Raw genomic sequence first — 25,602 nt, 5'->3', positions numbered from 1 at the left:
CCACAAACAGGACCAGAGGAAACAGTACGTTCCTGACACTAAGCCACGGGGTTACCTCACACACTAAGTATGGCACTGCGGCCTACAAACAGCTGAAACAGAGCAGCCTCTTGGGGTGAGTTTAATCCAGTGGTATCCAGGTTTTCCCTCATGTGCTATTTATCACAGCCCCTTGGGTGTGGGGGGATCAGGTATAAAGCCAAAATCCATGTTCTCATTCATTGGAGTTTCAGCCTGGATTTTGTGCTCAAATCTCTGGAGTGGGGCTAAATTGAACCTATGACCTTTTGACTGGGAAGTGCTACCCATGGAGCCAGGAGAGTAGAGATTATCGTGCTGTCACATGTTGACAGGCGGCACCCTGTTGCAAGTGTGTGTAGTTTCGGAGGTACAGAGCCGTGACGATCTGTGAATTGTGGTCACCTGTTTCAGTCTCTTTGCGTTGTTGTTGAGTTCATTGTTGCTTGACATTGCTTTCATTCCGAGTTGGCCATGGTGCAACGTGTAAGCAGTGCTTCTGGTTAAGTTTTAACTTGTTTTATTTGAAGTGGTGCCAATTCTCCGCTGCGCCCCCACCTTTCCTCCTGCCTCTTCCCCTGCCTCCCTCCCCCTCCCTCCTCCAACCTATCTACCCTGCAGGTTTCAACACAGACTCGATCAGTATTTGAGATCATTACACCTGGTGGCAAGATAATCACTTTACATGAAGCATGTTTGGAAAGGAAGTGATAGTTGTCAGTGGAGATTTGATGTTGCATTGAGAGCTTTGGCACTCCCGGATTCATTTCGATATTAATCATTGGTTTGTAGAACCTTCAGGTGAGACATTGGGCTGAATTTTATGTTCGTGGTGGGTTCTCGACGACAGGCCAGAAAGCGGGGGTGATCCCGCCTCAGCCGTTTGCGGGACCCCTGGCGCCGCATTTTACAGAGCTCAGGCAACTAATGTTGCCATTGGGGCTGCCATCCCTTTAAAGGATTGTTGCTCGCACCTCCCCTCCCTTCCCCCAAGAGCTGCCATTCAGCAGTCTCAGCACTGTGAGTGGTGGCCACTGCTGGGACTGCATCTGGAAGAAAAGGAGGCTGTGGAGAGATGCTACTCTCCTAACCAGGAAAGTGGGGTCTAGGGGTGCCGTGGCCAATCAGGCAGGCCCTGGTGAAGGGGTTGTGGGGGGAGGATGAGGGCAGGGTGGCTGCTGTGGCAGGGGTGGCCATTGCTGCTGGGGGGGCCCCTCCATGGGCTGAAGAGTGCCTGAATTGGAGGGATTTTCAGAAGGCATTTGATTGGTTCAACACAAGAGGCTGCTAGCTAAAGTGGAGGCACATAAGACTGGAGTTAGCCTTGTGGCACAGAGAGAAAGCTGGCCAGGACATGAGGAGAATGTCGGGATAAGAGGGACTTCCTTTGACTGGCAAGGAGGGACAAGTGGTGTCCCTCAGGGCCCGGGGTGCAATCACCAGCTTGCCGCATTATTTGAGAATAAAGAGGGGAACGCCCAAGTTTGCAGATGATGCTAATTTAGGGAAGCCAGGGCGTCACAAAACCGCAGAATGACGTAGATAGAACTGGGCAGAAATATAGCAGAAGGTAATTTAATGTAACAAAATTGCGAGGTTGTAAAATGTGAACGGAGTATAATCAAAATTGTGAAACACAAGGACCGATAGATAAATGTTTTCGCGAAGGAATTATCTGACCTTTCTTTGGGGAATCACCGTCAAGTCATTAATGACTCTGACAGGGCACAAGAAACCCCCAGAAAGAATAATGGGGCGCTGGGCTTCATCACAAGAGGTTTGGAATATAACATTGAAGAAGAACCACCACACTTACACAGAGCACTGGTTAGACTTGAATACTCGGCTCAGTGTTAGACCTCCCACCCCTGGAAAGTTCTGCAGGTCTTGGAGTGAGCTGATTCACTAGGATGGTCCCTGGGATTAAGAGTGTGAAGTATGATGAAAGTTTGAGGAATAGATTATAGACTGCCCAGGAGATGTGGGGGTTAAAGGATGACCTAATTGAGATATTTGGAATAATTCCCTCTAAAATAAGCCCACACCTTCCATTACCTCATCATGGTTGAATGTGTTTGCATCCTGAAACTGTCAGAAGCACAGTCAGCAATTCCTTCTCCTTATTGTAACTTCCCACCTGGCTATTCATTCATTCACTTGCCTGACTGCAATGCTTATTGCTGATGATGGTCTTGTCAACAATGCCCACATCCCAGGAACAAATACAAAGGAAACAGCAGGGGTGGGAAATGGTGAGTAACTTGATGGGCACAAGGCCATTGAAGGAAAAGTGAGAGCACAGTTTAGCAGGCTGACAGCAGCAAAGGAGTAATGAAGGATGGAGGGCCAATGAAGAGGAGTTTCAGCGTGATGAAGTCACCACTAGGCTGTACTGAAGCTGTGATTTCCCAAGGGAAACATTGAGCTCCCAGTCACTGTGCCCATCAGGAAGACAGCAAACTCCTTCGCTCTTTCAGCTGTTGATGAGCTCCTGATCTCGGCTACACTGTTGGGGAGATTCAGAGTTTCCAATCAAAGACATTCTGACAGGGAGGGAGGGATATCAGAGGCCAAGTGCTGCTGGGCCAGGCTGCTACAATCGCTAGCAATTAGCTACAGAATAATATCAACTTGCATTTAAATTGTACCTTTAACATAATAAAACTTCCCAAGGCACTTCATGTAAGTGTTATCAAACAAATTCTGACACCAAGCTACCCAAGGAGATAATAGGACAGTTTTTTTTTTATTTCTTTCATAGGCCAGCATTTATTGCCCAACCCTAAATGCCCTTGAACTGAGTGGCTTGCTGGGCCATTTTAGAGGGCAGGTGAGAGTCAACCGCATTGCTGTGGGTCTGGAATCACATGTAGGCCAGACCAGGTAAGGACGGCAGATTTCCTTCCTTAAAGGACATTAGTGAACCAGACGGGTTTTTACAACAATCGACAATGGTTTCATGGTCACCATTAGACTAGCTTTTTAATTGCAGATTTATTAACTGAATTCAAATTTTCACCATCTGCCATGGTCGGACCCATGTCCATGTCTAGGCCTCCAGATTACTAGTCTAGGCCTCTAGATAACTAGTCCAGTGACATTACCACTACGCCACCACCTCCCCCAATGTGACAAGGTAGGTGCTCAGGAGCGTTTTATAGGAGGAGAGCAAGGCGGAGAGGTTTAGGGAGTGAATTCCAGAGCTTAGGGCCTAGGCAACTGAAGACACGGTGGTCAATGTAAGGATGAAGGAAGTCGGGGATACCAAAGAGCCAGAATTGGGGGAATGCTGAGGGTTTTTTTTTTTAGAGATACAGCACTGAAACAGGCCCTTCGGCCCACCGAGTCTGTGCCGACCATCAACCACCCATTTATACTAATCCTACACTAATCCCGTATTCCTACCACATCCTCACCTGTCCCTATATTTCCCTACCACCTACCTATACTAGGGGCAATTTATAATGGCCAATTAACCTATCAACCAGCAAGTCTTTGGCATGTGGGAGGAAACCGGAGCACCCGGAGGAAACCCACGCAGACATAGGGAGAACTTGCAAACTCCACACAGGCAGTACCCAGAATTGAACTCGGGTCACTGGAGCTGTGAGGCTGCGGTGCTAACCACTGCGCCACTGTGCCGCCCAGTGTTGTAGGACTGGCGGAGGTTACAGCGATCAGGAGGGACAAGGCCACGGAGGAATTTGAACATGAGGATTACAGTTTTAAATTTGAGGCATTGGTGGACGGGCAGCTAATGTAGGTCAGTGAGTGTTGGGTGAACGGGACTTGGGTGCGTGTTCGGACAGAGGCAGCAGTTGTTAATCTGAAGAAAGCAGGGGGCTGAAACTAGGGGATCGCTGATATCGCAACATCACACAAAAGAAACCATTTTTTTTTTAAAGTTCGCATTTGTTGATAATTTTCCACAACAAGCATCATCGCCTGTTTTAACCCAACATCCTTTAAAAACTCAGTACCGTTACAGGATGTATTGTGTTGTAATTTTTGACAGTATTCAAGTCGCTCAGTAAATAGAGGGGGTGTCAGTAACAATGCCAGCTAATTGAGCCTGTGATCTTTCTGTGGTGTTGAGTGAGTGAGTGAGTGAGTGCCAGTGAATGCTGGAAGCTGGGAGAGTTCAGTAGCGAGTGGCTGGGTGTCGGGAACATGTCGACAATTTGTCATTGCACGGTTGGTCTGTGAACAATAAGCCCTGATTAGACCGGTTGGAACAGGAGTTTGCCACGGGAGTGAAGCATGACAGTGGAGGGGTGGGGTGGTTTGTACAGCACCATTGTGAAGAGTGATACCCAACCGCAAGGTGAAGTGGACCTGTGCCCTCAAGGGGTATTTAATTGGGCAGGTTTCCTGATTGTGAGCTGCTTTTGGCAAATTTTTCCCTCCTCTCTTTCAGAGGGCTGAGGAAGAGCTTGGCCAGCCATAACCTGTTCTTTGACATGCCACCTAAATGGGCAATGCCCAGCTGTGTGCCTATATAGTGAGTGGCAGGAGGCTGATCGACTGCCAGGGGCACCACAGCTGAGCCCGATGCTGCACTCTCCAGTAGCAGACACTGGATAATGAACAGGTTGATCTCTCTTCCCGCAACTCAGGAGCACCAAAGACTCCTCAACTGTCGTGCCAGTCAAGATCATTCAACTCAGCACATAATGGACATCTAATTTTACTTGTGCGCATAATCTAGGCTGATGCTGCAGTGCAGTATTAAGGAAGTGCTGCACTGTCGGAGGTGCCATCTTTCGGATGAGACGTCTGCACCTCGCAGGTGGATGCTACAGATCGTACAGTACTATTCGAAGAAGAGCAGGTGATTTCTCCCCAGTGTTCTGGTCAATATTTATTCCTCAACTGACATCTCTAAAACAGATTATCTGAATTTCGTCGTTGTTTGTGGGATCCTGCTGTGTGCACATTGGCTGCCATGTTTCCTACTTTAGCAACTGTGACTACAATTCAAAAGTACTTCACTGGCTGTAAAGCACTTAGAGACATCCTGAGGGTGTGAAAAGCACAGCATGAATGCAAGTCTGGAACTAGGGGTCATAGTCTCAGAATACGGGGTCAGTCATTTAGGACTGAGATGAGGAAAAACTTCTTCACTCCGAGGGTTGTGAATCTTTGGAATTCTCTACCCCAGAGGGCTGTGGATGGTCAGTTGTTAAGATTGAGATTGATAGATTTTTGGGCAGTAAGGGAATCAAAGGATATGGGGATAGTGTGGGAAAGTGGAGGTGAGGCAGAAGATCAGTCATGATCTAATTGAATTGTGGAGCGGGCTCAAGCTATCTTATGGCCTACTCCCATTCTAGTTCTTATGTTCTGTTTTAAATTTGGGATGTTTTTCTTCTGTATGGAGGTGCATTTACCCACTGAGCCATCAGTTTAGCACATCACAGTTTACTCTGAAGTCACACATGCATGATGAAGAAGTGGCTCTTTTAAAACAAACACGCACTCATGTGAAAGGGAGCTTTTTGGCTGCTGTGGAAATCAGTTGGAAAAGTCTCAGCTCCAGGCAGTTTTTACAGGCCCTCAAATCCAGGGGAGTAACTTGTGCTGTGGATCTTATCGAGCAGCCAGTGTAAGGATCGTCGGCTCAGCACTGATAGCAGAATGAGCAACACCTTATGAGACACTGTCTGTGTCTGGGGAGATAAGTACCTGAGTGTGTATAGATGTGCAACAGCAGGACTCATTCTGACATTGTAGCTGAAACTCGCAAGGCAGTTCACGGGGAGAAAGACGTAGAGCAGGCGTGGGTAAGTGGGGAGAGGCGACTGAGGAGCGGACTTTAACAATAGGGAGGGAAGGAGTCAGAGTGAGAGTGCTATGTTGGAGCCATGGCTGACATCTGTTAGCGAAGGGGTACCAGAGAGTATCAGACAGCTGAAGGCTTCCCTAATGGGTGAGCAACGTAACATTGGGAGGCTTGAGGCACAGACTGGGATGTAGGGTTGGAGAGGGTTCCCAGGATTAGGGTGAGACTGTGGATGGATTTTGGATTCAGTGCATCGGGACACAGGCGGTCAGTGGAAAAAGGACAACTTGCATTTATATAGCATGTTTCAGTTCCTCACGGTGTCCCAAAGTACTTTTCGGCCGAGTAGAACTTTTAAAGTGTGGTCACTCTTTTTATGCAAGGGTGGCAGCCAGTTTGAACAGAGCACGATCCCACAAATAGTAGTGTGATAATGACCAGGCAATCTGTTTACGTGATATTGGCTGAGAGATAAATATTGACCAAGACACCGGGGAGAATCCATCCTCTCTTTTTTGAAATAATACTGTGGAAATCCTTCACATCCATCTAACAGGGAAAGATGGGACCTCAGTTCAACATCTCATCTGAAAGACAGCACCTCTGACAATGCAGCACTCCCTCAGTACTGCACTATGTGTCAGCCTGGAGACCTTTTTAGATCACTCACACACCTGAACAGTGTGTAGGAGAAGTTATCAATCCAAGCCTGTACCCAGGAAGTGGCAGAAAATCTTATGCCATGGAGGCTGCTCGCTGACTGCAGATAAGAAGCAGGATCGGCTGCCAGGATGTCTCGCAGAGATCCCGTGATGGGGGAGGGGCGAGTATGGGGCGGTAAAAGCCTAAACCTTCCTCATGAGGTCTGGAGGAGCTCTCCTGCTCATCCTGGCCCTATATGGAGGCCCATTTGGGCCTCTTCCATTCTCAATCCACTTCACTGCTGGGTTAGGCCTGTTGGGAATCTCCATGTTGCTTCACGCTCAGGCTGACTAGGAAAAATTGCAGTTGGTTTCTGATGATGCCAATGAGGACTCTGCCACCTTCTGAGTGGGTGTTCTTGCCGCCTGTTCAGGCAAGCAGGTGAGAAAGCAAACTTGTTAGCTCCTACTAGCTCCAGGCTGGGTAAGTAATTTGGGCAATTTTAACTGCCCATCCGTCTGATTTTGACCAGGTGGTTCGGAGTAGAATCACCTCCTCTATCTATCACTCTATTGCACCATTGTACTTTCTGGACGCTATTTTAGCCCTATGACCATGACTGACCCTTCTCTCTGCTTTATCAACGTACTGAAATTGAGACCCATCACATTGGTCTTCTACTCTGTGGCTCATTTCTTTTTCAGGGCCTGCAGAAGTCATGACCTCCTTTAGACTTCCCTTCCTCTGACAATCTAGACCCAAAGCTGACATGACCTTGTGTCCCTCGCTGCCTGAGTTAGCTCATCTCATCGCTGCGACAGGGGGTATTTCTAACTTTCTGCTGTAGTGCAGGGTGGGTGATTATGGCTCCATTACTTGGTAAACACTTCTTCCCATTTTCATTTCCTTTGAAGTCAATGGAGATAAAAGTAAGGAGAGCTGTTTACTGGGGCAGTCGGGATATAACCCGGTTTACATTGTTGGTAAAGATTAAAAATTCCCGCACTCTGTTTCTCTGTGGTGCTTTCCTGCTGTGGGCCTCGGCCTTTTGATGGGCCTCTTGCTAATATAAAGAATTTAATTCTGATGCGCACGTGAGCAGTTCCTTCCCCATTGTTGCTGATACTGCAGATTCTACCAGGGAGAAGAGTTGCAGCAGCGCTGGTTGTGTAATAAAACTAGGGGCCATAAATATAAGAGCGTCGCTAATAAACCCAATAAAGGATTCAGGAGAAACTTCTTTACTTAGAGAATGGTGAGAATGTGGAACTTGTTACCACATGGAATAGTTGAGGCAAATAGTATTGATGACTTTAAGGGAATGTTAGTTACGTACTTGAGGGAGAAAGGAATAGATACACTGGGGTTTGATGAAATAGGGTAGGATGAGGCTAGTAGGGAACATAAACAGCAGCACAGACTAGTTGGGCTGAATGGCCTGTTTCTGTACTGTAAATTACATGTTGTTCTCTTTAATTCTCTACCACAATGCCCATGTTTGCATCTTGTCCTCACACAGCACTTGAACCCAGCTCACCATTAGAGTACGAGACCGGCAGCTTGTGTTTGAGAAGCCCGACAAGAACATTTCACAATGTGAAGAGGTGCCTGCGTGACCCAGACACATTGATGATGGGTGCCTACCTTGCAGGGCTGCAGGGTTGAATGGAGACAGTCCAGTCCCTTGTTCCGTGTTTGCATACCCAGGCATGCAGCAGCACTTCCATAGCAGCACTGAGAAGCATCCTTTCATCAGAGCCTGGAATGTCGGCAGTGAGCTGCTGGCTGTCTGTCAGAGCATTCATTGCACCGTGGCAACCCGTACTTTGATTCCATTCACACTTTTGCACGTGGTGAAGCTTTCACTACACTCAATGTTCGCTGGGTGTAATATGCTTGCTCCTCAGAATGTGCCTCACAGCATTTATACAACACCTGATCTCAACAGCTGCTTAATTTTAAATGTGCTGTTTAAATGCATCATCGTGGTGTTCAAATCCCTTTAGTACCTCATCCCCACACTCCCCCCAATCTCCGTAACCTCCTCCAGTCCTGTGTGAGTTCTGCGTTTCTTCAGTTCTGGTCTCTCGTGCACCCCAACTTCCTTCATCCCACCATTGGTGGCCCTGCCTTCAGCTGTCCAGACCATAAGCCCTGGAAATCTCTCCCTAGCCTGCTCCACCTCTCACTCCTCCTTGAAGACGTTCCTCTGACCAAGCTACACTGTACTAACGTCTCCTCCTTTGGCCCGCTGTCAGTTGTGTTTTGATAACGCTCCTGTGAACGTCTTTGGCACTTTTTACCAGGTTAAAGGTGCTATATAAATGCAAGTTATTGTTGTAAACATAGTGAACCATCCCAAGGTGTTTCACAGGAGTGTAATCAGACAAAAACTAACATTGAGACAAAGGGGGAGACACTGGGAATGATGACTAAAAGCTTAGTCAAGGAGGTGGGTTTTAAGGAGGGCCTCGAGGGACAGCACGGTGGAGAGGAAGAAGAAAGTGCCTCTCACCCAGTAAATTAAATAGGTTTTGAAATGCGATTACTGTTGTTATGTAGGCAAACAGAGCAGCCCAGTTACACACAGTAAACGTGATGAATGTCCGTTTTAGTTGGCAGTATTGGTTGAGGAAGGAGCATTGGCCAGGGCATCACAAGAAGTGCCTCTTGTTCTTCGAGTAAAGCCATGGGATCTTTTACATCCACCCGTGAGGACAGGCAGGGGCTTTGTTTAATGACTCACTTGAAAGACAGCACCTCCAACAAAGCAGTCTGGATTATGGATTCAGGTCCTGGAATGGGGTTTGAACCCACCACCTCCTGACGCCGAGGCAAGAGTGCTACCCACTGAGACAGGTGGATCACCTTTCCTGCTGCATGCACTGTGTGTTGGATAGTGAAGCATCTAGCTCAGTCAAACAGGGTGCTAGTCTGGAAATACCAAGCAGAGAAAACAGGAAAGCGGCAATCAGTTTAGAAAGGATTAACATATAAAGAAGATTAACTTTTGCAATATAATTCACACACCATTGATAATCTGGAAAGAAGCAGCAAATTAATATAAAATACTGAGAAATTCTTCAATAAGATGATGAGGAATGGCAGAAAGCTTTGAAATGATGAGCAAAATACTGGTGCTTGTTGAGGCCAATTGGTCAAATTTACAGATACCGAAACTGCAAGGCAATGGATTCAGTGAAGGCAGTGAGGAATTAGAGGGAGAGCAGGATAAAATATGCACGTGGGCAGAAGAATAAGCTGAAATGTATTGTATGTAGGAAGGAAGCAGAAACAACTCCATGAATGTCATTGAAATAACCAAAGAAACAGCCCCAAAAAGAGACCCAAGACTCTTAGTAACTTTGATAGTGAACGTGTCCAATTAATGTAAAGCAGCAACTGATAAAGCCAGTGTTAGAGTGTTGAGATGCACAGTCAGAAAATAAGTTGGAGGAAGTCAGGACCAAACTGCACAGTGCTGTGCTCAAGGTACTGGTACTAGTTCTGATCATTGAGCCATGAGGGAGAGATTTGAGATGCTAGTGACAGTACACAAAGGAGCCACTGATCACTGGTGTTGATGAGCTGAGCAATGTGTAAAAGACTGGAGAGACTTGGGCCTTTGATCGTGGGAAGCAGACATAAGTGAGGTGATCTTACAGAGGTCTCCACAATAGCAAATAGAACAGAAAAAGACAAATCCGGAAATTGACTTTCAATGAAACTGCGAGAGCAGGACTGATTCAAATTAGTGAAACGGTAAATTTAGGACTGATCCCGGGAAATTCCTCTTCACACAAAGAGCGATCAACGAGCAGAATAAACTTCTGAGCAGAGTTGTGGAAATGAAAACCCTGGAATCTTTTACAAAAAAACAATTGGAGGCTGTAATCAGGCATCTCTGGCTGGATGAGCTAAGATGGGTGAAATCTTGACTTTTTTTCTTTCTGTTATTTTAGCAGGATTCTGTTAACCTGTTTAATTCTGAATGGGCTAAAATAGCAAAGAGTGTATTTCAGAAGTGTTTGTTCACTAACACCCAATCTGAAGATTCCAAGGCCAGGGAAAATAGATAGCCCTGCTTTGATGAATGAAGACACCAATAAGATGTGCAAGGGCCTCAGACCCACATGCCTGTATTAGTTTGTGACTCTATTTGTCATTGAATTGTCTGTGTGTGTGCTCTGTCTGCAGGTTCTCAGCCTTACACCATGCTGCACTTAGTGGCAGCACGGAGCTCATTTCATTGCTACTGGAAGCCCAGGCGATGGTGGACATCAAGGACAGCAATGGTTAGTATTGTTCATTTGTTTTATATTCTTCTCATCCTCATTTGTAAACACTTCCATGGCTTTGCCTCTCTCTATTCCTGTAACTTCTTCCAACCTTACAACCATCCGAGTTCTCTGCACTCCTGCAATTGTGGGCTCTTGCGCATGCCCAATTTTCATTGCTCCACCATTGATGGCTGTGCCTTCAGCTCCTTCAGCCTGAATCTCTGGAATTCCTTCCCAAAACCACTCCACCTCCTTAAACCTCACATTCATCAAATTTATTGTGCATAAATTGACTCCATTGTTTGTCTACAACAGTAACTGCTGTTACGACCAGGTGAGAAAGGTGTTTAGGGGTCCCTCTCAGCCTTCACCTGGTCTTACCGTAACACAGTTTTATTTTTAAACACACTGTGTTTTTAGCTCCCCCTTGGTGAATCCTTGTTCACCGCTTTCCAATTATAAGACAAAGAAACCAGCACAAACAGGCTTTCTTAGATTTAAAGAAGAAAGGTTGAAATTTATTAAACTTAAACTCTAATTCGGTTAACACCTACAGATACATGATGCGCCCACGCTAGCATGCATACGCGATACACACATGCAAATAGAGACAGAAAAGAGCGGAAGAAAAAATAAAGTGGAAATGTTTGAGGCAATATCTGAGGAGTTTTTGTTACGGTTCTTTGAGATCACTGTGGAGTCCTTGATTGTCGGTAGATCTTGCTTTTCGTTAAGGCCCAGTATTCTTCTTAAATCCTGTTCGCTGTAGGAGACTTTTCTCTCTTGGGGTTCATCTGTCTTCAGTGGATTCAGAGGCTTGTGAGAAAGAGACAGGAGAGAGATCTTCTCAGTCCAGGAGCAAACCGTCTTTTTTTTCACTTCAAATTCTGTGGCTAGCTCAAAAGACCTTGGAACAGCTAGTTAGTCATGTGACCAACTGGTCCAACCAGTCCTGGCCCCTGTGGATTGCATCACCCCAGTAGGCCCTGGAATGCACTTCCCCACCCCCTCACTGTCCGGTGAGTAACATCCATTGTGGGTTGAATATGTCAGGGAATGGTCCTTTGTCTACACAAGCACCGTCTGTTAGTATGCAAATGTTTTTTTCCAGCCACAGCTGATCTGTTCAACAAGTCATTTCCTCGCTCCAGCAACAGTTAAAAATCAAAGTTCAAATGACAAAACCAATGTGCCTCATTCTTGGCAGATGGGGGCCTGGATGAAACTGCATTTAAAAATATTTAATTCATTGGATAGAAGGCACATTGCAACATCTTGTTCTAGCTCTTCACCTTGCTCTCCTCTAAAACCCGCCTACTTAAACAACACCATGCATTTATATAGTGCCTTTAACATGGTATTATGTCCCAAGGCACTTTAAAGGAGTGTTATCAACAAAATTTGACACCAAAGCATGTAGGGAAATATTAGGACAGGTGACCAATGCCTGGTCGAAGAGCCAGGTTTTAAGAAGCATCTTAATGAGTGAAGTGAAGAGGCGGAGAGTTTTAGAGAGGGAATTCCAGAGCTTGGGGCCCAGGCAGCTGAAGGTATGGCCACCAATGGTAGAATGAAGAAAATCGTAGATGCACAAGAGGCCAGAATTGGAGGAGGACAGGGATTTCAGAGGGTTTTAGGGCAGGAGGAAGTTACAGAGATAGGGCAGGGTGAGACCATGAGGTATTTCAAAACAAGAATGAGAATGTTGAGATTGAGGCATCGCCACACAGCGAGCACAGGGGTGAATAGGACTGGATGTGAGTTAAATGCAAGGCAGCAGAGTTTTGTTTGATAATATTCCTGTGAGGCACCTTGGGATGTTTTACTATGTTAGAAGGGCTATAGAAATGCAAGTTATTGCAGTTTTTTTTTGCCTGTTAGATTTTCACCATTGGAGCTGGCTGCTGCACTTCCTCCTGAATCTGGGGGTGCGGGGGTGGGGCGCAGGCGGGGCGGGCGCAGTGCAGTGGGGGGGATGCAGTGACATTTTCTTACTTATATAGGAAGATAGGAAGAGAGTAGACTGTTGAGCCTTGGACCTGCAGCACCATTCAGTTAGATCATGCCTGCTCAGTGACTCAACTCCATTTACCCCCCTTTGATCAATGTCCCTTGATACCCTTACCCAACAAAAGTCTATCAATCTCAGTCTCGAAACTTCTAAATGTCCCAGCTTTCACAGCCTTTTTGGGGGAGTGCGTTCCAGATTTCTACTGGCCTTTGTGTGAAAGAGTGTTCACCCCTGACTGGCCTAGCTCTGATTTTAAGATTGCACTCCCGTGTTCTTACTCTGTTGTTTGCTGACAGTGTGCCTTTGCTTCTGTTTTATGTTCGATGAAGGAATGCGACCCTTGCACTATGCGGCATGGCAGGGGAAGCTGGAGCCTGTGCGTTTGCTCCTTCGCGCGGGAGCGGTGGTGAACTTGGCCTCGCAGGATGGGCAGATCCCATTGCACCTTGCAGCACAGTACGGACATTATGAAGTGGTAAGTAAGAGTTTCCCCTCTGCTCCCACCCTCTAATGTTGTCATTAGGCTTCATTAGCCCAATGGTGCCAACACAACATAGGAAGATCATTCTTGGGCCAATATGGCCGTCTTGTGTTGTGTACTGTCAACTCATCAGCAAAGTTGCTCCCTTCACCATCAGTGTTGGGCATTAAGCACTAGTATTTCACTCTAGTGTGAAGTGATGCATTTAAGGGGAAGCTTGATAAATACATGAGGGAGGAACTAATAGTAAGACATGCAGTTGGGGTGAGATGAAGTAGAGTGCAAGTGTGGAGCATGAGCCCTGGCATAGACCAGTTGGGCCGAATGGCCTGTTTCTGAGCTGTACATTCTGTGCAATTTTAGTGCTGCACTGTTCAAATGCAGGACAGAACCCACCCCAGCAAGTTTGGAATGACACAGACTATAATCTCACTGCTGGGTGATCGTCACACTGCAAGTGCATGTAAATGCTATTTGGACATGGTTGAATGAAATTCATGGATGGGGTGGGACCAAGGGTTTTCAGCCACAAGATCATGGATTCAAATTCCACTGAAGTTCCAACAGCCTTCCGTTCTCTTGAGGCAAATAAATAAGCATGGGAGGACGACGGAGTCCATGTGCAGTCACTGACTATGGCATCAACTGGCCATCCTGCCGCTGGCCCAAGACCACAAGAAGAGAGATTCAGTAGTTGAGGGGGATGGAAGAGGTAGAGATGAAACTGCATCCACAATTGTCTTTCCTTGTTCCCTTCAGACTTTTCTCATTGGAGTTGTCGCCTGGTGAGTGTAGGTTGTGTGAGCTGTGCAGTCTTTTCTTCTAAATTCAGGGTGCCAGTGTTGGATCGGGGGTTTCAGAGGCTGTTTAATATTGTCACTGGGACCATGGGTTTTTCATGAATTCGCCTCACCTTGCCTTCTATCTCCCCCATTTCCTCTGTTCTTGCCTTCGGCCCACAGGTTCGGGCTGGATATGGTTCCATGGGCACAGGCTGCCCTCTGGTACCCCACCATTCTTCATCAGAGGACACCCAGACACTGAGTCTCAGCAGGTGGTTGGAAAATGGGATGGGACGATTGACCCCCAATCCTCAGGCAGTTGATGCACACAAGCACATTCCAACCTTTGCCCCTGGGTAGGGGTCAGATGCAAGAGGCATTGCTGATTGACCTCTCCTTACTCAGGGGCCACTTCATAGCACATTCAGCCATTGCTGACTGAAAACAGTTTACCCAGCATAGATGGTGATTCAGACTCACTGGCTGAATCCCACAACAAACAGGGCACCTAACAACTGGCCTTCATTTTCTTTCCAGAAAGGACGTTCGAATGTGAATGATGTATTATCTGTGTGGTAGAAACGTCAGGCCAGCCTGTTAAAGGATCTGTTGATGCTCTGTGACATTTTTTGGGCCATTCCAGGGGACATACTGCCCTGTGAATGGCTGTCTGTGGCAGACTGGATTCATTTGTGGGGCATCTGATGCCAAAGTTTTCATGGGACAATGATGTCAGGGCGTCGGGATTGTACACTCCACATTACTGGCACAGTGAGGACTTCCTGCAGGCACCGTCCCTTTAAATTTCCACCCCCCAACTCCTCCGAGTAAGGATAAACTCAGGCCTCACACTTATAGTGGGCGAGATTTGAGTGTTTGATGAGAGTTGTTGAGTAATTCTAAAGTTTGTTTTAAATTGCATGCTATTATCAGAACCTCCCAGACAACACAGGGACATGGCCTGCCAGGGCTTGTTTGTTTTGAAATGAAGCTCTGTGTTTAAAGGCGATTGTCGACTTTCATCCAAAGCATGAAAACAAACCTTTCTGTAACCCAAGGTCATGAACGGAAAGGCAGACACTAATTGCACAAGAGGAGAGAGTATAGCAGCTGACGAAATTGTTGGGCAAAGGTGAACAGTGTGATATTCCAAAGAGGGGCAGAGCAATGAGACATCAGGTCCAGGAAAGAACAAGGAAACAGGACTTGGGGCTGCGGATTCAGACCAGAGACACTGCCAGTGTAGGGAGGGAGTGTGGGAACAGATACACTGCCAGTGTAGGGAGAGTGGATCAGGCACACTGCCAGTGTAGGGAGTGTGGGACCAGGGACACTGCCAGTGTAGGGAGTGTGGGACCAGGGACACTGCCAGTGTAGGGAGTGTGGGACCAGGGACACTGCCAGTGTAGGGAGTGTGGGACCAAGGGCACTGCCAGTGTAGGGAGTGTGGGACCAGGAACACTGCGAGTGTAGGGAGTGTGGGACCAGGGACATTGCCAGTGTAGGGAGTGTGTGACCAGGGACACTGCCAGTGTAGGGAGAGTGGGAACAGGGGCACTGCCAGTGTAGGGAGTGTGGGACCAGGAACACTGCGAATGTAGGGAGTGTCGGATCAGAGACACTGCCAGTGTAGGGAGAGTGGGACCAGGGACACTGCGAGTGTAGGGAGAGTGGGAACAGGGGCACTGCCAGTGTAGGGAGTGTGGGACCAGGAACACTGCGAATGTAGGGAGTGTGGGATCAGAGACACTGCCAGTGTAGGGAGTGTGGGACCAGGGACACTGCCAGTGTAGGGAGTGTGGGACCAGGGACACTGCCAGTGTAGGGAGTGTGGGACCAGGGGCACTGCCAGTGTAGGGAGTGTGGGACCAGGAACACTGCGAGTGTAGGGAGTGTGGGACCAGGGACATTGCCAGTGTAGGGAGTGTGTGACCAGGGACACTGCCAGTGTAGAGAGAGTGTGACCAGGGACACTGCCAGTGTAGGGAGAGTGGGACCAGGGACACTGCCAGTGTAGGGAGAGTGGGACCAGGGACACTGCCAGTGTAGGGAGTGTGGGATCAGAGACACTGCCAGTGTAGGGAAGGAGTGTGGGAGTGGGAACAGATACACTGCCAGTATAGGGAAAGTGGATCAGGCACACTGCCAGTGTAGGGAGTGTGAGACCAGGGACACTGCCAGTGTAGGGTGTGGGACCAGGGGCACTGCCAGTGTAGGGAGTGTGGGACCAGGAACACTGCAAGTGCAGGGAGTTTGGGACCAGGGACACTGCCAGTGTAGGGAGTGTGTGACCAGGGACACTGCCAGTGTAGGGAGAGTGGGACCAGGGACACTGCCAGTGTAGCGAGTGTGGGACCAGGGACACTGCCAGTGTAGGCAGAGTGGGACCAGGGACACTGCCAGTGTAGGGAGTGTGGGATCAGAGACACTGCCAGTGTAGGGAAGGAGTGTGGGAGTGGGAACAGATACTCTGCCAGTGTAGGGAGAGTGGATCAGGCACACTGCCAGTGTAGGGAGAGTGGATCAGGCACACTGCCAGTGTAGGGAGAGTGGATCAGGCACACTGCCAGTGTAGGGAGTGTGGGATCAGAGACACTGCCAGTGTAGGGAGAGTGGGACCAGGGACACTGCCAGTGTAGCGAGTGTGGGATCAGGGACACTGCCAGTGCAGGGAGTGTGGGACCAGGGACACTTCCAGTGTAGGGAGGGAGTGTGGGAGTGGGAACAGATACACTGCCAGTGTAGGGAGAGTGGATCAGGCACACTGCCAGTGTAGAGAGTGTGGGACCAGGGACACTGCCAGTGTAGGGAGGCAGTGTGGGAGTGGTAACAGATACACTGCCAGTGTAGGGAGAGTGGATCAGGCACACTGCCAGTGTAAGGAGAGTGGATCAGGCACACTGCCAGTGTAGGGAGTGTGGGACCAGGGACACTGCCAGTGCAGGGAGTGTGGGCCCAGGGACACTTCCAGTGTAGGGAGGGAGTGTGGGAGTGGGAACAGATACACTGCCAGTGTAGGGAGAGTGGATCAGGCACACTGCCAGTGTAGGGAGAGTGGGACGAGGGTCACTGCCAGTGTTGAGTGTGTGGAATCTGGGACGTTGCCAGAGTAGGGAGAGTGGATCTGGGAAACTGCCAGTGTAGGGAGGGTGCGATCATGGACACTGCCAGTGTAGGGAATATGGGATATGGGACACTGCCAGTGTAGGAAGTGTGGGATCTGATACATGGCCAGTATAGGGAGGTTGGGATCAGGGTCATTACCAGTGTAGGCAGAGTGGATCAGGGACACTGCCTGTGTAGGGTGTTTGGATCGGGAACACTGCCATTGTAGAGAGTGTGGGACCAGAAACACTGCCAGTGTAGGGAGGGTGGATTAGGGACACTGCCAGTGTAGGGAGGGTGGGATCAGGCACACTGCCATTGTAGGGAGAGTGGATCAGGCACACTGCCAGTGTAGGGAGTGTGGGACCAGGGACACTGCCAGTGTAGGGAGTGTGGGATCAGAGACACTGCCAATGTAGGGAGGGAGCGTGGGAATGGGAACAGATACACAGCCAGAGTAGGGAGAGTGGATCAGGCACACTGCCAGTGTAGGGAGAGTGGGACGAGGGACACTGCCAGTGTTGAGTGTGTGCATCAGGGACATTGCCAATGTAGGGAGTGTGGAATGTGGGACATTGCCAGTGTAGGGAATATGGGATCAGGGACACTGCCAGTGTAGAAAGTGTGGGATCTGATTGCCAGTGTAGGGAGGGTGGGATTAGGGACATTACCAGTGTAGGGAGAGTGGATCAGGGACATTACCAGTGTAGGGAGAGTGGATCAGGGACACTGCCAGTGTAGGGACTTTGGATCGGGAACACTGCCATTGTAGGGAGTTTGGGACCAGAGACACTGCCAGTGTAGAGAGGGTGGGATCAGGGACACTGCCATTGTAGGGAGGGTGGATTAGAGACACTGCCAGTGTAGGGAGTGTGGGATCAGGGACACTGCTAGTGTTGGGTGTGCGGGATCAGGGATACTGCCAGTGTATGGAGTGTGGGATCAGGGACACTGCCAGTGCAGTGTATGTTGCCTGAGGGACACTGCCAGTGCAGTGTATGTGGGCTCAGGGACACTGCCAGTGCAGTGTATGTTGCCTGAGGGACGCTGCCAGTGCAGTGTATGTGGGATCAGGGACACTGCCAGTGCAGTGTATGTGGGATCAGGGACACTGCCAGTGCAGTGTATGTGGCCTCAGGGACACTGCCAGTGCAGTGTATGTGGGAGCAGGGACACTGCCAGTGCAGTGTATGTTGCCTGAGGGACACTGCCAGTGCAGTGTATGTGGGAGCAGGGACACTGCCAGTGCAGTGTATGTTGTCTGAGGGACACTGCCAGTGCAGTGTATGTGGGATCAGGGACACTGCCAGTGCAGTGTATGTGGGATCAGGGACACTGCCAGTGCAGTGTATGTGGGAGCAGGGACACTGCCAGTGCAGTGTATGTGGGAGCAGGGACACTGCCAGTGCAGTGTATGTTGCCTGAGGGACACTGCCAGTGCAGTGTATGTGGGAGCAGGGACACTGCCAGTGCAGTGTATGTTGCCTGAGGGACACTGCCAGTGCAGTGTATGTGGGAGCAGGGACACTGCCAGTGTGCAGGAGTGTCAGATTCGGGATAGTGCCGGTACATTTAAGTTCCAGAATCAGGGACGCATCATGTTGGGCAGGGCTGAGATGAGCTTCTGACCACATATCAGCACCATTGCAAAGACCACTTGTTTTTACCTCCAACTTTGCTCCTGCCTCAGCTCATCTGCTGCTGAAACCCTCATCCTTGTTACCTCAAGACTTGGCTATTCTAACACAATCCTGGCTGGTCTCCCACATTCTAACCTCCGTAAACTGGAGGTCATTCAAAACTTTGTTATCCGTGTCTCGTTTGCCCTATCGCTCCTTCTGCTCGCTGACCTACAATGGCTCCGAGTTAATCAACGGCTCGGTTTTCAAATTCTCATCCCTGTTTTTAACTCCCTGCATGGCCTCACCCTCCCTATCTCTGTATTCTCCTCCAGCCCCACAGCCCTCCGAGATATCTGCGCTCCTCTAATTCTGGCCTCTTGCAAATCCCTGATTCCCACCATTGGTGGCCGTGCCTTCAGTTGCAGAGGCCCTAAGCTCTACATTTCCCTCCCTAAACCTCGCTTTCCTCCTTTAAGACATTCCTTAAAACCTACCTCTTTGACCCAGCTTTTGGTCATTTGACCTAATATCTCCTTTTGTAGTTCAGTGTCAAATTTTGTTTGAAAGCGCTGATGTGAAGCACCTTGGGACTTTTGCTACATTAAAGGCAGTATATAAATGCAAATATTTATTGTTGTTGTTTGGCTCTAAGCAGTGGGTGGGAATGTCCTATCAGGCCGGCATTGCATTGGTCGGCAGTACCAGTTAGGTGCTATTTGGGAAAATATTGGGATACTCTATCGCCTCAAATCCAATTGCGGAATTTTTAAGCACCTTTTCATTCCTGCGTACACATCAGTCTCACATGGGCTAACGGAAAGGGTTAAACAGGGATACTTCTGCCATTGTTATAAATACAGATCACATTGAGCCACATCAGTACTTGACAGATGGCTGAGGAAACAGCTCAGCTTCAGCGCACTCATTAATCTTCATCGACGTGTTTTGCTCACTTCCAGACCCCTCAGCGCTGGGGAAACAGAACTCTTCGGCTCGCACGCCAGAGTATTTCTAAAGCTCCTCTCGATCTTTCATACCCTGAGGGCCACATCAAGCAAAACATTAAAAAGCAATGATTCCCTCCCTCTCAGGGTTGCAAAAAAACTGAGCCACTCACTGAGTGAAAGCTTCGTCGCCTCACATGGAGCTTCCCTGAGCTGCTCGTGTACACCTCCTACTGTCTGCCTCAAGGACTGCATTGGCAGGGACAAATTGTGACCTGGTTGTTCATGGTTTTTTTTATTTGCTCATTACGCAATCTTTTCCTGTCCTCATAATCCCAAGGATCAACATAAGAAAGCGGGAGAGGATGGCAGGGCCTGGATATTATCAAACGACCAAAAAGAACCTGCATTTCTATAGCACCTTGCCACGAATTCAAAGCATCTCTGATGCCCTCTGCGCAAAGAATCCATCTGCAGCGCAGTGACTGTTGTTATGTACTTAAATACTTAAGTCTATTTTCCTGTCAGCAACTTCCCTTAGGCAGCAAAGAGATGAGTGACCAGGCCGGTCAGAGACTTGAGCACACGATCCAGACTGACACTCCAGGGCAGTAGTGAGGGAGAGTTGCGCTGTCAGAAGTGTCGTCTTTCGGAAAAACGTTAAACCGAGGCCCCATCTGTGTTTGTTGATCTGGATTTTGGAAACCTCATGACACAATTGAAAGAAGAGCAGGGAGCTCTCCCTGGTGTCTTGGCCAATATTTATCCCTCAACATACATCACTAAAACAGATTAACTGGCTGTTCATCTTTTGCTGTTTGTGGCATCTTGCTGTGCCCAGATTAGCTGCCACATCCATCTATATAGTAACAATTGCATTTCACAAGAACTCAGCATTTGTAGACCTTTCTGAGAGACAAGATAAGCAAATGCAAATTTTTCTTCCTTTCATCCAAAGAATAACACCACTGACTATACTGCACTCCTACACTGTTGCATTGGAGTCTGTGATTGGACAATAGCGCACTCCATTGGTGTTGCACTGGAGTCTGTGATTGGACGGTAGGGCACTCCTACACTGTTGCACTGGAGTCTGTGATTGGATGATTGTGCATTCTTTCAGTGTTGCACTGGAGCGTGATTGCACAATACTGTTCTCCTTCAGTTGTGAGTAACTGTGTGCCTCAGTCCTGGGGTGGGACTGAACTTTGACCTCTTGAAGGAAAGACCAGATTGCTACAAACTTTGACAAGCTGGCCAGGAGTTATTAACTGAGTTGTAGATTGTATTTCATTCTCTCATAATCATACCAATCCAAATAAAGACTGTTTAGAAATCTCTCAAGATATGTATGAGATGTGGAAGAGTCCACAAAGCATATTCAAAGGTTTTGATGAGTTTTTTGACTTGCTCAGTAATGGAATTGCAGGTCAGTGCAGTGAATCTGGGAGAAAGGCTGAAACGAAGGATTCTGTTATCTGTGTATAGGGAGGGGAGTCGGGTAGGGGGTTGTCCACCTGGTAATATCAACATTGTCCTTACTTTGTCTCGCAGTCCGAGATGCTTCTACAGCACCAATCCAATCCATGCATCGTAAATAAGGCCAGGAAGACACCACTGGACCTTGCGTGTGAGTTTGGCAGACTGAAGGTAAGATTACTCACTCTGTGTTTATTAACATCTTGTAGTCCTCTGTAAATCAGGACCTTCCATGGATGTCACAGGTCAAGTTGTGGCTCCCATGTCAACTGAAAAATCGGATACTGTTTCACAAATGGGGCAGGTTAAGTAGCTCTAAGAGCACTATTTGGAAGCGACTAAGTATTGTCATCAAGAGGAGTTGCTGTACAAGTGTGGGGATTTGGAGCTAGGATGATGACGCACAATCAGTGTTAGCAAGGAACGCGAGTGGGCATCAGGAATGAGAATTGTGGAGAGAGCGGGCATCGGGATTGGGAAGTACGGAGAGAGCGGGCATCGGGATTGGGACGTGCAGAGAGAGTGGGCATCGGGATTGGGAAATGTGATATTGGGCATAGAGGTCAAGCATGTCTAAAGGTGGGCAGTTCACATCAGGCTCAGTTTTGAGTTTTATTTCCCTGTTGTAGGATTGTCCACAGAATCTTAGAACCTGAAAAGATAGAAAGCTCAATTTTGAGCTACTTTTAATCATGGACATTGATCCCTGTGCTTCAGGTCTCAGTTCAAGATGGATGAATTTTGTTTTTCTTTCAATTTTATCCCCTTCGCTTGACATCATCAGAGTGGCCCAGGAGCAAGGAACACCTTACTCAGGGCTGCTGGGAAAATTGCAATTTTGAAACCAAAAATCAAAGAAATGAAATGAAGCATTTTCACCCTATTTTGCAAGTGGGTTGGCGGCAGGAACACTGAATTTAAGCATTCTCCCTTTGGATTTCACTGTCCCATTAAGTGGCGTACAATCCTGTGAATTCTAATCTAATGTGAACTCCTCAGTGTAAGCTCTCATTTCTAGTGCTCTCTGTACAGAGCACTACACTCCAAGAGTGTATGTCAGGAGTGATTCCAATGCTCCCTGTGGGAAAGCGACATTCCTAAGGAACTGCAAATGGCTGTAGGGCAGCTATTTGCAAAGTCAGGTTAGTTCCTGCTGCTTCTGCAGGATGGGGAGTGCAGGGCTATCCGTAATGCATCACGATTTTTGGCAGACTGCTTTTGCCCATAAACCGCAACGGAGGTCGGCCCCAGGACACTGGTAACAAGTACGGTAACATGGTGACTATGTTACTAGACTAGTACTCCAGAGATCACAAGATCAAATCCCATCATGGCCATTTGAGAGTTTCAGTTCAGTTTTTTAAGACTCAGCTGGCTCACTAGTGTCCTTTAGGGAAGGAAACCTACTGTCCTTACCCAGTCTGGTCTATATGTGACACCAGTCCCACAAGAATGCAGTTGATTCTTAACTGCCCTCTGAAATGATCTAACAAGACACGCTCAGATTGCAGCACAGGAATATAGGAGCAGGAGTAGGCCATTCAGCCCATCGAGCCTGCTCCACCATTCAGTACGATCATGGCTGATCATCAACTTCAATGCCTTTTTCCCACACTATCCTTATATCCCTTTATATCATTGGTGTTTAGAAATTTGTCAATCTCTACTCTAAACATACTCAATGACTGAGCTTCCACAGCCCTCTGAGGTAGAGAATTCCAAAGATTCACAACCCTCTGAGTAAAGAAATTTCTCCGGATCTCTGTCCTAAGTGGCTTCTCCCTTAATTTGAAATTATGTCCCTGGTTCTAGACTCCCCAACCAGAGGAAACATCTAGCTGCATCTACCCTGTCTATCCCTTGAAGTATTTTGTAGGTTTCAATGAGATTACCTCTCATTCTTTGAAACTCTAGAGATTACAGGCCCAGTTTCCCCAATCTCTCTTCATAGGACAGTCCCACTATCCTGGGAACAAGTCTGGTGAACCTTTGTTGCACTCCCGCTATGGCAATAGGTAAGGGGACCAAAACTGTGCACAGTACTCCAGGTGCGGTCTAACTAAGGTTCTATACAATTGAAGCAAAACTTCATTACTCCTGTACTCAAATCCTCTTGCGATAAAGGCTAATGCACAATTAGCCTTCCTAATTGCTTACTGCGCCTGTTAGCTTTCAGTGACTTATTGACAAGGACACCCAGGTCCCTTTGTACATCTACACTTGCTAATCTCTTACCATTTAAGAAATACTCTGCACATCTGTTCCTCCTACCAAAATGGAAAGCCTCACATTTTTCCACATTATGTTCCACCTGCCACGTTCTTGCCCACTCGCTAAGTCTGTCCAAATCCCCTTGAAGCCGCTTTGCATCTTCCTCACAACACACATTCTCACTTAGTTTTGTGTCATCTGCGAACTTGGAAATATTACATTTGGTCCTCACATCCAAAGCATTGATATATATTGTGAACAGCTGGGGCCCAAGTACTGATCCCTGCAGTACCCCACTAGTCACAGCCTGCCATTGCGTTTATTCCTACTCTCTGTTTTCTGCCTGTTAACCAATCCTTAATCCATGCCAGTATATTACCTCCTTTCCCATGTGCTTTAATTTTGCTAACCAACCTCCTGTGGGAGACTTTATCAAAAACCTTCTGCAAATCCAAGTATACCATGCCCACTGACTCCCCTTTATCAATTCTGTTAGTAACATCCTCAGAAAACTCCCAACAGGTTTGTCAAACATGATTTCCCATTCATAAATCCATGTTGACTATGCCCAACCAGATCATTATTATCCAAGTGTTCATTTATCACATCCTTTAGAATAGATTCTTACATTTTCCCAATGACTGATATAAGGCTAACAGGTCTGTTGTTCCCTGTTTTCTCTCTCCATCCCTTCTTAAATAGTGGGATGACATTTGCTACCTTCCAATCTTTAGGAACCGTTCCAGAATCTATAAAATTGTGGAAGATGATCACCAATGCATCCACTATCTCCATAGCTACCTCTTTCAACACTTTGGGATGTAGAATATCAGGTCCTGGGGACTTATCAACCTTCATGCCCATTAATTTCTCCAATGCAACCCTCTTACTAATACTAATTTCCTTCAATTCCTCATTCTCCCTAATCCCTTGGATTTCTAATTCTGGGAGATTTCTTGTATCTTCCTCAGTGAAGACAGACACAAAGTAATCATTTAGCTTCTCTGCCATTTCTCTATTCCCCATTATAAATTCTGCTGACACTGCCTGTAATGGACCCACGTTTGTCTTAGCCAAACTTAGTTTCCTTTTTACATACCTGTAGAAGCTTTTACAGTCTGTTTTTATGTTTTTTGCTAGTTTACATTCATATTCAATTTTCCCATTCTTTATCAGTTTCTTGGTCTTTGCTGTTTTCTAAAATCCTCCCAATCTTCAGGTTTACTACTATTTCTGGCAACTTTATAGGCCTCTTTTCTTTTAATCTTATACAATCATTAATGTCCTTTGTTATCTATGGTTGACTGCCTTTACTTTTGGGGTTTTTGTGCCTTGAAAGAATGTATAGTTGCTGTAAACAATGTACTAATTCTTTGAAGACTATCCATTGTCTATGCACTGTCATACCTTTTAATGTATTTTCCCAATCCACCTCAGCCAATTTGCCCCTCATACCTTCATAATTTCCTTTGTTCAAATTTAACACCCTGGCTTCAGACTGAACTACCTCACTTTCAAACATAATGTAAAATTCTATCCTATTATCAGCAGTTTAAGAAGAAACCCCGCCACCATCTTCTCAGGGCGATTAGGGATGATTAATAAATGCCTGCTTTGCCAGCGATGCCAACAACCCTAGAATGATTTTTTTAAAACTCCTCCCTGAATCTTCGGAACTCTGTCACACTCTGCTCACTTTGTCCAGTGCCCCACAGTCCTGTCCACTGTGGTCCGCCTCATTTAAATTGAGAAGACTGCTGTTCAGTCAGTGTGGTGAGTAGAGGTCACCCTCATTGCTCTGTTGTGAAAGAGGGAATTTTTTTTTTTAAAGGCTGTTCTTGAGGAAATGAGTGTAACTCAAGATAAGGATTTGAATTCCTGCAATGTACTACACTTTCCTGGCGAGCTTGCTTTGAGATTTATCAAAGCAGTAGTCTCAGAGTAGAACTAACTGTCGTTCCTGACAGCAGTCACGAGCAGTTTGAATAAACTGGGTAAATGCTATGGGGATTTCGGCATGGCCAAGATTCCAAGAGAGGCCAGGAGATGAATATTAAAGAGCAATCAAACAAAAGCTCTGATCTAGTGGAATGATTCAGTGCAGTAATACACATAGGCACACACTGTCAGTGTCTGACTGTCAGGCAGTGTTGGATAAGTGAGTGAATTTGACTTCATTTTGACAAATTTAAATAAAGAAGGCGCAATCTTCACAGAATAAATGTGCCTCATACATTTCATCTCT

At 47.2% G+C, this 25,602-nt stretch overlaps 1 protein-coding gene across 4 annotated transcripts in view; it reads left to right on the top strand.

Annotated features, from left to right (window-relative positions):
• The window catches only part of LOC137384217 (caskin-2-like), a 276,988-nt gene that overhangs the window by 173,402 nt on the left and 77,984 nt on the right, over positions 1 to 25,602 (top strand). For all 4 annotated transcript variants that reach the window (XM_068057900.1, XM_068057898.1, XM_068057896.1 and 1 more), the window contains exons 3-5: positions 10,640 to 10,737; positions 13,063 to 13,208; positions 21,222 to 21,317. In XM_068057900.1, the coding sequence (XP_067914001.1) occupies positions 10,640 to 10,737; positions 13,063 to 13,208; positions 21,222 to 21,317 (340 nt within the window). The remainder of the gene's footprint in view (positions 1 to 10,639; positions 10,738 to 13,062; positions 13,209 to 21,221; positions 21,318 to 25,602) is intronic.

The sequence above is a fragment of the Heterodontus francisci genome, chromosome 26 (genome assembly GCF_036365525.1).
Source record: "Heterodontus francisci isolate sHetFra1 chromosome 26, sHetFra1.hap1, whole genome shotgun sequence".
In the NCBI taxonomy this organism is placed as follows: domain Eukaryota; kingdom Metazoa; phylum Chordata; class Chondrichthyes; order Heterodontiformes; family Heterodontidae; genus Heterodontus; species Heterodontus francisci.
The sequence above is the reverse complement of the archived record's forward strand: the minus strand, read 5'-3'. Positions and strand labels throughout refer to the sequence as shown.